The sequence below is a fragment of the Rhea pennata genome, chromosome 14 (assembly GCF_028389875.1).
Source record: "Rhea pennata isolate bPtePen1 chromosome 14, bPtePen1.pri, whole genome shotgun sequence".
NCBI lineage: Eukaryota > Metazoa > Chordata > Aves > Rheiformes > Rheidae > Rhea > Rhea pennata.
This window is the reverse complement of record NC_084676.1, coordinates 9105201-9122973: the sequence shown is the minus strand read 5'-3', so window position 1 is coordinate 9122973 and position 17773 is coordinate 9105201. Positions and strand designations below refer to the sequence as shown.

General features: G+C 38.1%; 2 protein-coding genes across 3 annotated transcripts; one reads left to right on the top strand and one right to left on the bottom strand.

The window, feature by feature from the left end:
• Nucleotides 1–1514: 1514 nt before the first annotated feature.
• Nucleotides 1515–14223, bottom strand: SLU7 (SLU7 homolog, splicing factor). Its single transcript, XM_062587126.1, has 16 exons — nt 14170–14223; nt 13814–13987; nt 13013–13166; nt 12650–12730; nt 11927–12091; nt 10357–10422; nt 8642–8689; nt 8045–8176; nt 7688–7785; nt 6136–6203; nt 5768–5907; nt 4828–4989; nt 4268–4372; nt 4036–4110; nt 3675–3779; nt 1515–2711 (listed from the first exon to the last, which is right to left on the bottom strand). Exons 2-16 carry the CDS (start codon nt 13975–13977, stop codon nt 2532–2534), a joined length of 1743 nt encoding a protein of 580 aa, XP_062443110.1. The 5' UTR covers nt 13978–13987; nt 14170–14223; the 3' UTR covers nt 1515–2531.
• A 75-nt stretch (nt 14224–14298) lies between these two features.
• PTTG1 (PTTG1 regulator of sister chromatid separation, securin) lies at nt 14299–17388 on the top strand. 2 transcript variants are annotated; one of them, XM_062587524.1, is made up of 6 exons: nt 14299–14355; nt 15163–15262; nt 15501–15679; nt 16079–16172; nt 16738–16887; nt 17256–17388. In XM_062587524.1, exons 2-6 carry the CDS (start codon nt 15181–15183, stop codon nt 17333–17335), a joined length of 585 nt encoding a protein of 194 aa, XP_062443508.1. In that variant the 5' UTR covers nt 14299–14355; nt 15163–15180; the 3' UTR covers nt 17336–17388. The 2 variants fall into 2 exon arrangements, with proteins under 2 accessions (XP_062443508.1, XP_062443507.1); XM_062587523.1 differs by lacking the exon at nt 14299–14355 and adding an exon at nt 14420–14595.
• Nucleotides 17389–17773: the final 385 nt, after the last annotated feature.

Below are 17773 nucleotides of genomic sequence, written 5' to 3'. Positions count from 1 at the left end.
AGTTGCCCTTAACTGTTGAGACTGATCCAGAGAAGATTGATTCTGCATCGTTCACAAGCTCAAAGGACTGCTGCATGTTGAATAAAACATTACTAATCCCCTTTTCTATGGAGCTACCTTTCTGCTGTACTGGTGAAGAAACTGGCCCATCTTCCCTGTAGCCTCTTTTTTTAGAAGATAGGGCATGCCAGAAGTAGATTAGTCATATTTTCAAGTTTTGAACAGAAAATCCATCCACATAATGTGCTGTGAGATGGAATTCAGTATGTTTATTTGTAAAAGACATACCTCCCTATAATCATTTTTTTGATCTGATGTTTGAACTGACAGTTTAATAGCACAGAACATGCTCTTTGGGCTTCTAAAATACACATATCTTCAACTCTCTCCCCATTTTTCTCTTGCGCAGAAGAAAAATAATCACCAGTCAGAGTTTAAATCTTAACTTACAGGCTGCCAGGACTGATGAGTTATTTGTTTCTCAATCTAAATTGCGCTTTTCAGTGTAATTTCTGAATTGCCTCCTTTACTCTAAAGAGAATAGTCTAGCTACTTTTAGAAATGTATCCAAATAGCTCAAAGAACTGTTAACATGGATTCTTTTGACATATCTTCCTTCAAATTGAACTTGGCACTGGCAAAGACAACAAGGCTGGAGGTACTGCCAGCTAGTACTCCAAATGTCACAGGCCTTAGAAGGGTAATAGTTCACAGTTAAAACCAGCTAATACAGAACATCTTTTGAGGACAGCTTGCATTCAGATTACAACAGAGGGCCTCCAAAGTACTGTAAATACTTAACCTAAAAATTTCATCATAACCGAGAATTTCACAGATAGTTACAGTTCAGAACTTTATTGAAGCCTAAAGCAAAACTTCTGTTACTGGCATTTGTCTACTAAATTAAATATACAATCACGAGAAAGCATACACAAGGCATGTAAATGTATGCTTATTGCATGCAATTATTTGTTAGAAAAGAGCAGCTTCCCCTTTGAAATTACCCATAACCAAGGAAGGTCAAGAGATGAGCTGATATGGAAACTTAGAGTGAGGCACTTGTGAAGTGGTAGGAAAACTGTTTGCCTAGTAATTTCCCCTCTGATTTTCTACATCTATGTTGTTTGTGAAAATATAAAAACAACCTCTGCAAAAGCTGATTTTCACTACTTACAGTTTTTCCTTTTCTGGCAATACCACTCCAGATCTTTGATCACACTAGTTGGTTATATTTTTGCAAGAGTTAGGAGGATTTTAAAGTGAAGTTTTAAACTCACAAAGCATTGTATTCAGAATTAGTATTTTTATAGCAAAAATACTCGCAGGAGAAGCAGACTAGGAGAAAAACATAATAAAAGGAAATCAGCTTTGCAGGTAGAAATAGATAAAATATATTTCTTTTCTTCTGGGACCTTTAACTTCCTTCACTGTTTACAAAACAAGGAATTATAACCAGGTTCTTCATTATAAGAAGAAAGGACATGATTACAGAATTCACCATTAATACAATCACATTTAACATGGTTATAAAGCCATATTTAATAAAACAAACAAACAAACAAAAAGTAATTCTTAATTCTTCCAGTTCTAAAGCCATATCAGATGCTGCATGACACTGTCGTAAGGTATTACAGCTTGACATTCAGTATTACACCACATAATGGGATTTTGGAAGTTACAAAGGGTAAGATATATACTGTTAAACATCAAACAGAACATCAAAGAACTCAGATATCTGCAACTGAAATTTCTATGCCAACATTTGCAGAAACACCACAGATAAGACCACAACTTTTTGGATAACTACACTTATCATAGTGATGTCAGCATTACAGGAAGCATGGAAGCATGGATGAAGGAACAGTTTTTTATTTAAATAGAAATAGAATTTAAAAGCTCTGTAGAATCAGCTTCTCCTGTCCTCTTCAAACCAAAGACTGTACAGCATTTATGGCCTTTATATTAATTTAACCAACACTGTACAAAGCAATCAATTTTTACATTTCCAAAATACTTATTACAAAGTGATCAAGAAAAACTAGTTTTCTTTTAAAAGCCACGTGATAGGCAAGTCCCTTTAGAAATAAAACTGTATCAAGTTTATTTTCAACAATATTTGCTCCATACAACAGTGACATCTGCTGACCATTTCTTTTGGTTAGTCAGTTCCACTGAATTTGTCATGTCTCCATACGTAAATTAGGCGGCCCAATGTATTTGGAATTCCAGCCACTATCAGATCCTTCCTCTTCCAACAGGAGAATTTACTAAGTGGGTGAATGCATTTTATATACATACATACATACATACATAGTGTGTGTCTATATACACACACACACACACACTAGAACTGCTGTACATACAGTACTGCCTATGTCTGTTGTAAGAACTTTTCAGTAGCTTCTGTGGCACAAGAAAAGAAACTCTGCCTTTTCTGGCATCTATTACACACATGGAAGGTAAGCAAGCATCTAGAGACCTGTAAACAAGTATGAAAAAAGTCTTGTGTATTGGAATGATTTTCATTACAATTACTGTCCAAGAAAAGAGGCCATGGGATCATCAGGTCTCTGACGTTTCATTCTATAGGCTTCCATTTCCTCCTCTGTTGGCTCTCTGGTTTCATATATGCTGTTATATGGTCTCTTCCTCTCATCTAACTGCATGATTTCTTTAACATGGAGGAGACGAGCCTCTTCTGCATTTAATGCCTGAAGTGGAAGCAAAAAACCCAAAAAACAAAACCAAAAAAAAAACCCCCAAAACAAAACCAAAAAAAAAAAAAAACAGTGAAAGTTTATATTAGATTATAGTACAATGAACAAGCAGGAAGTAGAATGGTGGGATGCATCAATGCATGCTTGTCTGGCCCACCTACAGCACACTTCATCTAATGCTTATTTTTGAGCGTTTAACTTAAAATGAGCTAAGGTGATGTTTAGCAAACAAGATATTTTAATCCCTTTCCAGCCTTCCAGTTGCCAAAATCAAGTAAGGTTTTACCTAGAATGCAACTGTGATCCAGAAAGTACAAAAGCTGATAAACAAGCATGTCATTTTAGTGCTTTTCACTCAGGGTGTGATGTTAAAAATGCTTTCTGAACACAAACTATCCCATTTCTCAAACTACTGCTACTCCTTGCTATTCAAAAGAAGTCGTAATTCCAATGTGTTTTGATTAACATTAGGTATCCAGAGATAGTCTGCTATGCTTGTGTAGAGTTCCATTCAGCAAAACTCTATACGTAGATGGATCGTGGATGGATTTTTTTGCATCAACTGCAAAACTGGGCCCAAGTCTGGGATAGAAAGTGTTAAGTCAAGCTTTGATCTCTCCATCTTTCCTCAATAGCCAAATCCTTGTGTTCTAAAACGCCTTTTATTACAGATCTACAGCTGTAATAGGGGCCTATGATGTGTTCTAAGTCCTATAAACTTAAATCTTCCAAACTAAATATTTATTGCGTGTTTGCATGAGGTCAAAGCTTGCACCAACACAGTACATACGAGCAGAAACAGGGAGTAACAGCTATGTACCTAAGAATATCCTAATGGCATTTTGATTTTGCTTCAACTCAAAATTAGCAAAGAAACTCCCACTGAATACAAGAACTAAATTACAGTTTTCATAAAATAGACATTGTTCTAAAATGCATTCGAAAAGTATACTGCACCTTTTTAAGTTTTTCCTGCTTCTTTTTCTCTTCACCCTCACTATCTGAGTTTGAGCTTTTCTTGTGTTTCTTCTTTTTCTTGTCCTTCTGTTTTTCTTGGTGGATCTGTAAAGTGGAAAAACAGCTACAGTTAAGAATCAATGAGCAAACATTAGTAATGTTCAAGACATCAGATCCCAGGTGTCTATTAATGCTATTTCAGAGCTTAGTTTTGAATACAGAAGAGATGTAAATGATTGAATAACGCAGTCTTTCAGACTCATTAAAATGATGAAATACAATTTTGTAGTTACATATATGTTTCCATCTCTTAAAATGCTGAAGAAAAGTACTTCTTCCATTAGAAAGGGAAACAGCCTACCTCCATCAGAGTTTTGGGTTTTGTCATGTGTTCTTCCTCCCTGGGTTGGTCTTCCGCTAAGCTTGCTTCAGTATTCTACACAGCAGACAATAGGAAGGATATCCATTTACAAAGCGCAATTGAAAATGAATGGACAAGTTAAAATTTAGCTTTTATTTATTTATTTTTTTAAGAAGTATACAGATGGATGCTCTATAGCTGTTTCTAAGTGACTAAATAAGGCAATACTTACAGCAATTTCTTTCCCAGCTTCTCCTGTACAGTAAGAGAACTTGACAAATGAATGGCAGCATTTGTAACCCCATTTGCCTTCTTTCCAATATGAACCCCAAATGCACTGCAAAAGGAAATACCATAGCAGTTACATCCATACAGACACTCTCATGAGAGGCAAGCTGCAATTTATTGCTGAGGTTTTTTCCTGATAAGGAGTAACCTATTCAAACAGTTTAGAAGGGGAACTTATGAGAAATACATCTGCAATTTTACACTAGTCTTAACAGGTATGGTTTCAAAAACAGAAGAGTGACAGCATAGGGCCAACTCATACTCAAGGCAAGGGGAAAATTTAACAATAACTCCCCTTCAGTTTCTTTAAAGATTTCCATCACAATTCCTCAAATTCCACTGCACCTATAAGATCTTAAAATTCCTGCTTAGTAGAAAAGGGAGCATGCCACACTTCAAAAAATAGTTATTTATTTGCTGTTTCAATTATATTGCACCGTTTCTACACCTCACCCCCATTAAAGGGAGGAAATTTAATTTTTAAAGTTTAAATTAGTTGCTTACCGTGTGGTTGTTGATCTTTACATCCTCTTCATATTTAGAGCAAGCAATAGCCTTCTCTTGTCCTTTGATGACTGTTCCATGCCTAGAATATTCCACATAATCTTCTGTTTGAGCTAACAGCAGTTCAGCAGGTGGGGCATCTAGATGTTCTTGTCCTCCATACTACAATGTAAATACAAATGACACTTAAAGAGTTTTGAAAAAAAACTTGTATGTAGTTAAGTAGACAATTCAAAAACTTCACCTTCAGTGTCTTGTCTATTGAGGCTATATGACCTCCAGAACAAAATACTACATTGGAGAAGGAGGTGGAGACAGTTTTATCTTTAGTCAATAGCTAAGAGAAGCACATCTCCTACTGTGGCCATAGATTATTATTATTATTTAATGACTGAAGGGTTATAATAGTGCTATTATATTCCTCACTTTAGAGATTTTTCAGAGCAGGAAAAGCATTCAGAGCAAAGCAAAAGCTGGAAAAACAGCCTGAATGTTGAAAGGGTTAGAATCTACATGGGTGATATAGCTTTTATTCAGTTGTCCGAGAAACTGGTAACAAAATATAAAATAAGTATTTATTCAGAACACTGCACCTAAAACTAGAGTCTAAAAATTCTGGTATCCAAAAGCTTTTCACACTTCTTAAGAGGAAAGAAACATTTAGAAATAGTTTTTGAAGACAGCTTTCAGAAAAGATGCCACTCCTAAACAGTAAAAGATTTTAACCACTTGTATTATTTTTAAAATGAAATTATCTAGATTCCTACTCCACCTATATTTACTGAATCCAACAGATTAGATAGTTTATTACACACACACACAAATATATCATAAAGCTGAGCAGAACAGCTGACACGTTTCAACACAGCATTAGTAAGGTAAGTTGTTCCCTAAGATCCAAACTCAATAAAAACCTTAAGTAAAACCAAATGTCTATTACCTTCTCTAGGATGCTTTCTTTCTGCTGTGCCTTGAAATCTTCTTTTTTCACTTTGAAGGACTTATAAAGTAGCTCTAATTTGGTTGGGTCTGCTTGAAGATGAACTTCAGAGCCTTTGTCATAAGCTTCCCAAGCAAACACTGTGTACACAAGAGGTGTCACTCAGTATTTACTCTAAAACAACATATGTACTCAAATTACTACCTCTAGTTTTGTGATGATTTTTAAAAAATTGAATCTAAATCTAATAGGATTTTTTCTCCTTTTCAAAAAAGCAGTATTGTTAACTTAAATATTTTCCCTTCCCTACCCTCTGCCCCCAGAAAACAAAACAAAAACAAACACCCAACCCCCCCCCCCCCACTTACACTGAGTCTGTGCCATTGAAATGGTATCACCAGTGTAACGGACAAAGTTGTCACCTGCATAACCAACTCTGCAGAAAAAAACAACGTGATTTTTAGCATGCAAGTAACACATCATTTCCATAATTTTCCCTTTTTAAAACACGCTCACAGAACACCAACAGGAAAGTAAAAACTCTCCTCTGTGTCCAGACAGTTAAGATGGAAGGAGAAGAAGGTGCATTCAACTCAGTACCTGAATTAAAAGTCTAGCCTCCCATAGTCATAAAACCATTACAGAGCAATTCAGAAAACTTGATGCCTATGGTTACACTGATACATTCCAAGATGCAGAACAGGAGCTCTATCTGGGCACAGGATACCAAGCACCATGAAGCCAAGCTTGGATCTAATTGCACAATAAATATATGTGAATGGCAAGTGATATTCTAGCACAGTGATTTGGGGTTTTGGATTTGTGGATCTCTTCTCGCTCTGGGTACTGTAGTGAGTTAAAGCCTGACAATAGCTTTGCCTTCTGTAGTTATTATTTGCGCACCACTTTGAAGTGACTCACAAAGAGTATACAAACCACAGGTTGAAAAATCAAATGTTAACAGTCCAGCTTCCCCCTCTTTTCATTTCCTCAAAACCCACTCTGACAAATTTTCAGTCTGCAACGCTGTGGCAGAAACATGGATTTGACAAAGGTCAAATTACAACTCTAGAGAGAAGCAAAAGCTTCTGCATCTGAAATAAAATGGACTGACTAGCATTATTCTAGCTGAGGGCAAGGAGAGGTGGAAAGAGCGTTATTTGCCAGCATTTAGCCACTGCTATTCTATTTCAGACAGTAAGCTAATCCAATTACTATATTCTGAATAAACATTTGTAGTCACAGCCTATCTACTCTGTACGTCCGCCACACTACATAGGTCAAGGCTGGGTCACAGCTCAAGTGCTTGACTTGGGTTTTTAAGTGAGACAGTCTTGTGTGTAGCCAAATGGCAGCTTAAGGCATTTTTTCTTTTTTCTTTTTTTTTTTTAAGCTGTCCAAGCCAAAAACAAAGCCAAGCTTTCAGAGCTTTCCTATGCAGACTTAATTAATACACAAGGAACTTTTATTCCTAATTCAGGCATTTAGTTAGACATCACAGATACATCATGCTAGGTATCTGCTTCTCAATGCCTCTGAACAAGTAAGGGATGAAGTTTTAGATTCAGTTACTGAAACACTTTTCATAAACATCATTTTTGTTTATAAATAAAATCTCTAGATACGACAGACTGTTCTTATCCTTGTTCCATATACGTATCAGTACACTAAGTGGTGGTCCTCATGTCCCTGAGGATCATTAAAATACTATAAATATTAACAGAAATAAAAAAATGCTGGTAACAATAATTTTTTCATGTTTATCATAAGTACTACTAAAAGATCTTTCTATTCATAATGGATTAGGGATTCATTAATAAAAGGAGACACAGGTATGCAAGAAAATAAAAAATTACTAAGTCATCTCATTTTTTAACAGATTTTTGTTGGATAGATGAGCATTTCCCTGTTTTAACTTACTCGTCTGGATTCTTCCCTGTATTAGCATATGGGTTCTCCCTCATTGCTCTTGTTTTGGGATCATAATAAGCAGAGTTTGGATCTAGGTTCCTCAGGTACTAGGGGAAGAAAAGAACATACAAGATATTTGATTAAGAATTATGGCTTTAAAAGAACTGAAATTAGTACTATAACCCCCAACTTAGATACTTTAAAAAAGGAAATCTATGCAAGGGGATGACCTTTGAGAAATCCTAATATGAGCAGCAGGAGAACTGAGAATAGACCTTCATCTCTAAACACCAAATTTATTAATAATAGTACAAATTTTGAAACATTAATAAAAAAAGATAATCAATGATAGAATTCTGTACTCACTTTTGCAATATCTTCCCGAATACGTAAATTTCGGACTGTGATACGTCTTTTAGAGTCGAAGTTCTGCCCAGGCATATCAATGTCATCTGCATATTTATCTTCATCTTCATCTTCACTGTTATGATCTCTTTCCTGAGGAGAGAGATGGGAAACTTGTAAATAAAATGAACATTTGCTCTAGAAACAAGTAAAAACCTGATTTTAGTGATTTGATTAAAAATTCTGCAAACTCTGTAGTTAAAAGTTAGCACCATTTACTTAGGATTAAGTATGCTAATCTATCATGCAGTTACATTCCACTGTTCAGACCCATCACAGGATTTCCACTAATGAAACAATTACAAAATCACAACTGTGATGATGTTAAGAAAACAGTTACATTAACTAATTTTTAACATGTACATTTTGTTCATTCTCTTGCTCTCTAAGGTTTGACAACACACAGGAGTGAACTATGAAATCCAGCACCTTCTGCCCAAGAAAAAAGGCAGCATGAAGCCAATACTGAAACTCTTCTGCCACCCCAATTTCACTGCTTCACTAACTACAGGTCCTGTTTTTCTCCCCACGGTGTGATGTAGTGGATAATCATCTTACCGTCTGTGAATTTGGTTCCTCTTCTCCCCATTGGTGTCTTGGGGAATTCTGCAGCAAACAAAGAGCACATCAGCAGCGAACACAAGACAGTGGAGAGAAGGAAGAAGGCAGGGAGATAAAGAACAATCAAAGCAGAGCTTATGCCTATGGCATAGACTTGCTGGAAACAAAATACAGTAATTGTGTTACAAAATGCACAAAGACCACTACCATCTAAATGTTTTAAGTGTCTCTATTGCAGAAACATGTTGGAGACCTTTTCATTGTATTGTACTGTATGAAAATTTTCAAGCCCTTGCAAGAGTGGCAAATTCTAAAACTATCGTTGTTAAGTAAAGTCTTTGTTACACCTTTGAACATTAATGCTTTAGACCAGAACAGCTCATCATGACAAAAAAAAAAATACAATTCCATTCTAAAACCCTAAGAAACTCAAAACTACATATTAATAAATATAAATGCAAGTATTTAATTAGGAATGACAGGAATACTGAGCATACATCAGAAACCATAACTTCAACTGGAGAAACGTAGCCAAACTTTTTTTTTTTTTTTTTAATGGTTAGCCTTTAATGTGACAATCCTTGGGGTAGTAAAGATCAAAACAACTGGAGTCCGGGAAGACCAGCACTCTTATGAGAAGAGGCACCAGTCTTGCTTCTCTGTTTATCAGATATGATTCTTTATGTTCAAATGTACTTTTCTTCTACCAATTCTATTTTGTAAGGAATGAATATATGGAGGCTAAAAATCCTGCCCTATGGTGGCAAAAAGAGTGGAAAGAAGTTCAGGATTACTATGTATTTTGCGTTGAGTAGGAGATTAAGTTTACGGTGCCATCTAGCAAAAAAAAAGGCAAGGTGACAATATATGGAAAATGGAGGCCCGATTTTACGGACTCTATTGGTTGATGTGTTTTATTCTTATAGTATATTTTGATTAAGAAAACTCCACAAAATACTTCTCACTACTACTGATTTCTACTCGCCTCTAAACTTAAAAAAATATCATAAATACCTTTTAAATTAGAATTTAATATAAAAAACTAAAATATATAAATAATATAAATATAATACATATATCTATCTATATATAAAAAATATTTTTAAATAACGTAAAAGCCTTGACTATAATCTAACAGGAGATGCAAACTCTGTAGAATTGCGAGACAGAGGGAAATACATACTCTCAGCCTTCAAATAACCAGAGACACTACAAAAAGTGAAACAACAACTGAAGAAGATACAAGTTCAGTTCTAAGAAAAAAGAAAAAAGCTTCCTATTCCTATTTATACTAAGCATTAATCAAACAATCCATAGTCATATAATGGTTATAACCACACTAGTCAGACATAACAATCTTTAAATGCAAAAACTCATTTTAGTGCATGAATTAATTTTTTATATGGAAAACAATTCTTTTCAGACCCACAATTCTCTATCACTCATTTTAGCTAGATTACTAATTGCCAAAACTGAAGCAGGTAAGTCTTGCCCAGGAAGGGAAAAGAAAGGCATTCTCATTTGAAAGGAGGTTCTCTGAATTCTTTCTAAGTGACACAGAATACGCTTGTATTAAGAAGAAATTTGCATTACTGAAGAGCAGAGAAAGCAATAGGATACTCAGTCTGCAGAATAAGAGCATCAGAGAGCAGAAGTGACCTTTCTGTCTTTATTCAACATAACAAAAATGAATTAGGATTTAGTTTACTTACCACTTGCTCCAGCTTTCCTGATGCCAACTCTTCCTGAAGCTTCTGGGCTTTCAGTGTACGTTTGGCCTGCATATCATGAATTTGTTTTAATATTTTCTTTTAATAGCAAGTGTGTAGTAAGATTCATCACAAGCTTCTCTTATGACCACTACTGTTTAGAAAGTATTAATTTTTACAAAAGTTGGGTTGCTAATTCTCTGGGGGCTTGTCAAAAAAACATCAGCCCAGTTTGTCTATCCCAGTCTCACCACATTTTTTGAGTTAACAAGCAAACTAAATGTGCATATACTAACTGTTTTGCTGTTCTATATTATAGGATTACTTACACCAGTTTATTGGCGATTAGACAGCTATGACAACCTTACGAACTTCCTAAAAAATACTCCCCAGCCATCAATTTTTAGATTAAAAAAAGAAAAAAGATAAAGTAGTTCAATACAGCTTAAGAACAAGCATTTTATTATTGTGTCCTTGTAGGATGAATCTAGTTAGGAACTTCAATGCTTAAATTAGGTCATGACTGACACTGCTAGCATTTATGGTCCATCTAGGAACTGCCAAAGACTAAAGTGAGACTCTAAAGCAACATGGAACAACACGTTTGACATCACAGAACTGCACAGTGGCTGAGGCTGGAAAGGCCCGCTGGAGATCCTCTAGTACAACTGCTCTGCTCAAAGCGGGTCAGCTACAGCAGGTTACTCAGGACTGTGCCCAGCTGGGTTTAGAATATCTCCAAGATAGAGACTCCATAACCTCTCTAGGCAACCTGTTCCAGTTCAACCACCCTTACAGTACAAGATTTTTTTTTTTATATGTTTAAATGGAGTTTCTTGTGCTTCAGTTTCTGCCCATTGACTCTTCTATCCTGTCACTGGATACTGCTGAGAAGAGTCTGGCTCCATCTTCTTTATATTCTCCCATCACATCACTAAAATCCAGAATATCTTCACCTAGCATTAGCTTTCCTGTGCACTACAGGAAAACACTCAGATCAGGCCCACAAAGGTACCTAGGCATCTAACTGCCTTTTAAAACAGACCTAACATCCAGTCAAGGTGGTGAACTATTATTTTTTTTTCCTGAGACATTAGTAGTGTCCACATGGATTTGGTGCACGCAGCTAGATTAACTGCAACAGTTAGGTGCTGATCTGCACAGAGACATTTACAGTTAGTCCACTGCTCCAAATGTAATGATATATATGTAAATAAATATACAAATATTTTATATGTATATAAGGAAATACAGATGCAAACTCTGATCAGTACAGCCAACTTATAAATTCCTTTCTGTAGTTCAATCTTCATTTTCAATAATGAATTCTGGGGCTAGCCTAGTAAAATGCAGGCAATTTAGAGAGACAACTCATCTACTGTGCAGACTCATCCTCAGTTGCCAGTTCTGATATGAGTTTCCAGTTCAAGCTAAGTTTGTTATCAAACAGAATCCATCTCTGTTTTTCGTTATGAATATAGCACAAGATCCAGTATTAGAGTGCACAGAGCAAACATGCCTCCCCCTTATCTCTAGCTAACATCGTTCCCCATAAACTACAGCATCTACATACCAAGTCAACTTTGGAATATTCCTCTACAATCTTCATGTGCTCTTCTGGGTTATAGCCATTCCAACGATCTCGCTTTCCATCATAATCAAACATTAACTGAGGCTGCACATGTTCATCTGGTGCAATGTTCATGCCTGTGTATTTTGCTCCAACTTTCCTAGGTCTCTGAAAGGAAAAAACCTGGCTGGATCAGTTCATTAGACTGAACCATGTTGTTCACCTTAAAAGATGTGAGTCGACCGAGATCCTCTAAAGCTGGTTTAATCCAGTATTGGAAACCTGGGAATCATAAGTGAATGTAAATAGTTCATTTCTAGATTTCTATAGTAATGTAGCTGTCTAAAATCTATCCATTTATTGCAGCCCCATATAAATATTTTCCACAGTTAAGAAAGGAATTAAAACACAATTCCTGGAAAGTACTCTTAACTGACATGAAAGAAAACAGGTTTGCCTCAGCACCACTTGAGCAAAAGCAAATTAATGAAAAGAATTAGATGACAAACATTTTCACCTATTATTGCAGCTCTTTTCACATCTTGTTGATACACAACATCCTGAATGGCAGAGTGTTTTATACTGTATAAGAGTTGCTTTAGAAATTTTCAAGCAACACTTCAATATCTGAGAAAACTAATAACCTTCCTTTTATTTATACCCAGCTACTTTCCACTAAAGTAAATTTTGCAGTGTTTTCAAAAACATTAAAAAAGTCAAGTTTACCTCCATGCAGTCTTTCTTTTTGTGTGTCAATGCACCACAGTTCTCACAAGCTCCTTTACGATACTTAGTTGCTACAGCATGCTAAACAAAAATAACAAAAACAGCATTGTTCAAGCTTACATCAAGATTCATATACATATTCCTAATAACTATTCCATTTTTTTTCAATACAGGAAAAGTATATGTGCTCTCTACAAAGCCATAACACAGATTTCATCTGTCACCAAACACTGCAAAATACCTGATTAAGAATTACCAGCTCCTGTCCTGTTTAAAACACATGATCAGAATATATAGAAAATTCCAGAAATCAATGTTTCTATTCTTCCTTCCTCATAGAATCAAGTATTATCTTTTGCGTACCTCTTGAACTCCTCGTTTGTACCAATCTCCAGAAGAACTATACTGTTTCTGCTTCTCTGGCTGAGGTCTCTGGTGCTTTAGAGTGGGTCTTTTAGAAGGATCTATGTACCATGGTACTGATGATATGTACTGAGGAATATGAGGATTGATATCTCTATAAAAGAAGTCATGTAATAAATATATAGCACAGGAAAAAACTGCAACTTAAGCTGAATAACTTTTACATTCAACTTCAGTTTTTTAGAACTGATCATAAAATAATCACTAAAGTTGTTACAATGCATTCTAGAATAAGTTATAAAAAATACAGACTTTTTGGGGATGTTTTGTTGTGGTCAATTCACCTAATCTTTCTCACTCCAAATCAAATTTTTATTTTATTAAAAAAATAGCAAAAGCCTTCCTCTTCAGAGAGTGTCAGAGAAGCAATAAGATGGCGAACAGCCATGTGGAAACCACAGAAAGAAGGAAAGAAATTGATAAGCTGCACAGTAAAGTTCCCCAGCATTACCTAGTGCTCACTTTTAAAACACCATTTGTAAGGATCTGCACAGGGCAGAGTTTTTTAGCAACACTCTAACAGATCAAACCAGCAGGGAGCATAGGGTTCCCCCCCAAAAAATTAAAAGTCTATACATCTGAAGAAGGCCGGGATGTTATAATCAAATTCACAAGTACAATAGTTCAGCTCTGCATTCACCTTTCGTGCTGCCCCTCAGAATCTGTAATCACAATAAGCAAAAAGCGTACTTTTCAAAACTATTATTACTTCGGAGTAACTGTAGGTTTAACAGAACTTACTTCCCTTCTTCGTCCACTTCAGCAGGTGCATTTCCCAGTTTCCTCTGCTCTTCTAACTCCTTCTTTTTCCTCCAGTCTTCCCTTGTCATCTTCTTCGGTTCCTCCAGGCTAACATCACTCGATCCTCCCGAAGGAGCTGCGTTAACTACCGCCCCCGACGCCATTTTATTTCCCCTGTAACGAAAGATAAATAAACGCGCCGGTCCAGGGGCGCGAGCAGCACGCGCCGGGGCAGCGCCGCGGCCCACCGCCCCCCCGGGACCCAGAGACCGCCTGGCGCGGCCTGGCCGCCCCCCCGGGACCCAGAGCCGCCGCGGAAGCCCGGCCCCGGCCCCGGCCCCGCCGCCCTTGTTTACCGGCTAGGCCGCTCCACGGCGCCGCGCCGCGCCCCACAATGCGCCGCGCCGCGCCCCGCCCCCAACGGAACGCGTCTGCTGGGGCGGGGCTAAGCAGTTACGGCAGCAATGCCCCCCCCCCCGGCCGCGCGAGACTAGCGGCAGCCAATCAGCAGCCTGAGCGTTAGTCTAACCGGCCAATGGGAGGTGCGGCGGGGGTTTAAAAGCCGCCGGCGGGCGGGGCGCGGGGCGCTGCTGGGCGGTGAGCGGGGTCCCGGCGGGCTGCCCGGGGTCGGCGGGCGGGCGCGCGCGGCCGTTGCCCTCCTTGCTTCGCTCCGGGGCGGGTCTCGCGTGGCCCGGAACGCGCGCGGCTCTCTGGACCGCGGGTGCTGCGGTTCTGCTCCGTAACGCAGGCCTGGTGGCAGCCCTTGAGGGGGCGTTTGCCAGGTAAGCGCGGCTGGGCTGGGCAGGCGGCTAGGGCTGGCTTTGCTTGGCTAAACGGGGAGCTGCTCCTTGGTGTGTGGGCATGGCTCCTGGGGCCCTGGCCAGAAGGTGTCCTAAGCATGGAAAGTACTGAGGGTTGTAGCTGTGAATCTTGCTTTGGCTTTGTGCTTTAAGCTCCACCCAAGGCAGCTTTTCCTTGAGGCTCTTCCCCTTGAGTGGTGAATAGCCTCTCTGCCTCAGCCGTGGAAGAGATAGGTTCAAGGTGAGATCTGCAGAGCTCCTCTTTGCTGTGTGGGGAGATGCTCTGGGTTACTAGTGACACCTTGCTGTTTTCCCAGACTCATGTGAACTGTTTTAAGACTATTGTGAGACCAACATGTGCACTAATAATGCCCTCCTCTGTAAGGCCTGTACTTAAATTACTCTGAAATGGAGACACATGTGTTGGTTCCTCCTCTAGGAAGCAGCCCAGGGTTGCCTTGTAGTCTCTAATGTAGCTTGTTAAAATGTGCTATAGTGTGCTGTGACTTTCTCTCTCTTTTCTTTTTTTGTTGCTCGTGGACTTCCCAGAGTGGTCTCAGCCTGAAGATGGCAACACTAATCTTCATTGATAAAGAGAATGGTGAAGTTAGTGCTGCTAAAAATCAGCCAAGACGGCCCTCAGCATCTTGTGAGTATATGCAACACTGAGTAAACCAGTAGGGTTTATCTGCATACCTATCTTTGACCAGTTCTGCTAAGAACATCAGTTATTGTAAAAGTGAAAATCACTGTGCTTTTATGCTAGACAAGACTTGTTATGAGTAGAGAACAGTGGTTTTTACGGCACTCAGTTTTCCAGTATATGCACATAATGGAACAAGTTTTACAACTACATGAAGCATAAAACTTGCTCCTCTTCCTTCTAGCAAAAGTTTTATCTGAAAGAACACAGGTTGTTACTCCACTTCCAAAGAAAATGATCAGTACATCTCCAGCTACATCACTGTCTGTCAGAAAGGCTCTTGGAAATGTGAACAGAACTCTAGAAGCACCAAGCAAGAAAGAACAGCTGAAACAGAAAAGTCAACCTTATTCTTCAAAGAAGGTGAGTATAACACTTCTGCAGGAAAAAGTAATGTATAGCTTACCTACAGAGGTACAGGGGATATCATGGCTTGAGTAATACTCAGAAGTGACTCTAGAGAAGATATAGCCTGATTTATTGTCTTGCTGGCATTCTAAGCATTAGGAGCTAATACTAGAACCCAGATCATCTAGTGCAGTGATCTGTTGCCACTGTGTAGCATATTGCTAGACTTAATCAGCTGAAGCACTTGCCCTTCTACTTATTTGCATTAAAGGTGTAAAAACTTGGCCATAATTTCTTAGGACTTTGTTGCAGATGTACTTCTCTGTAGACCTATGCAGCACAGAAAAACCATTAATACAGGTCCTAAAAGAGAAAATTACAGTAGCTCAGATGAATAATGTCTTTCTCCTTAAGATTACTGAAAAGACTGCTGGATTAGAAAGCTGTGATGCAGTAGCTGAAGAAGCCTATCCAGAAATGGAAAATATGTTCCCCTATGATCCTCTAGGTAAGAAACTATTGGTGTAGTTATGAAAATGAATAATTAGGCTTTTTTTGAATGTTAACTTTGTCTTAAGGCTTTAGCTAAGCTATTGTGACAACCAAGCTGGCACTGCATTTCTGGAGTCCTTTCTTAAACATAAGGTTGCTCACTGCTTATGAAGCTCATCCTGTTTGAATATTCAACTGCAATAGCTATACTTAAGGCATGTAGTCTTTGGAGGCTGTTACTGTGGTGACAGGAAGCTGGTTCCAAATACTAAGGTGTAGTCTCTCAACTCATTAAATGGCATCTGGAAGAAAAGCACTCAGAAGGATATACTTAAGCAGTACTGAAGTGTAGACTTTTTGTAAGTGTATACTTTAGATGGTAATAAGTAACTGGAGAAATTTCTACTGCTGAATCCTAATTCCTCTGGTTGTGTAGTAGAAATCTAAATTTTCTATAGCTGTTAGAGGCTATGCAAACAACTTTGGACCTGGTCGTAATTAAATCTAGAAGGACTTGCTGCTTCCAAAGCTACTGTTGCTGTATTACTGTTAGTAAACTATAGTATTTTTTTTCTAAACAGACTTTGAGAGCTTTGATGTTCCTGAAGAGCATAAGCTAAGCCACCTGACCCTGAGTGGTGTTCCCCTCATGATATTTGGAAGTACATCTGACAGACTTGTAAACATGGTTCCTTCTCCTGTGAAGCTCCCACAAATGTCATGGGAGTGTGGTAAGTGGAGACTTGCATGATCTTCAGTGTATAAAAGTGCTTATTAATTGTTTGGGAGGGAAGCTTTGAGATGTTACAATAAGGAAACTGCCATTGCTGTCCTAAACTACTAGAATAGGAGTCTGATCTTGAAAACTGGCATGCAACTAAGGTGGTTTTTCACTGGCCAACTCTTAATAAAGGTAATAGTAATGTTGCAGAGTAGTCAGTTGCAGTGTATTGCTAACCAGTCAGTTACACGGAAGTAGTTTATACAATCCAACTGTATCTCTGAGTCACTTGACTTGTGCTAATCAGTTAGGATCTAGTCTGTGTTCTAAAGTGTAAAATTCTGTTTCTTGAACTGACTTACTCTTTCTGACTTCCAGACTTGCTACAATCAACTACTGATTTCCTTTCTACTCTGGATGAAATCATTGATATGCCACCTCTGAATCATGACTTTTAAAGTGTATTCTGAAACTTTTACTAGTAAAAATTTAATGTAGTTTTGTCTTTAATAAAGGCTGATCTAACTTGTGTAATAGTGAACTTCTCTATTTTCAGTAGACCCTACGTACCATGTCCCCAAGATGTAGTAACATAATGGCTTTGAAAGGAAGGTCATCTTACAAGCTATTGAAGCTGAAGCAGAGCCTGAATGAGTTTTAAGCATTCATTGCTCTGAATTCCATCTGGGAGTTGATGCCTGCTGCTTAGACTGCATGATCATTATAAACTAACAGATTCTTCAGCCCTTCTGAAGCTGTCTTGTATTGCTTCATCCTTTGTTCATCAAGCATGCTAAGATGTAAATCTAATCTGCTTTGTGGGAGGTGAGCACCACAGGTAGCACTCTTCCGGGCTTTTACTTTCTTGAACTTGGGAGCTGATGAGGAAAATCCAA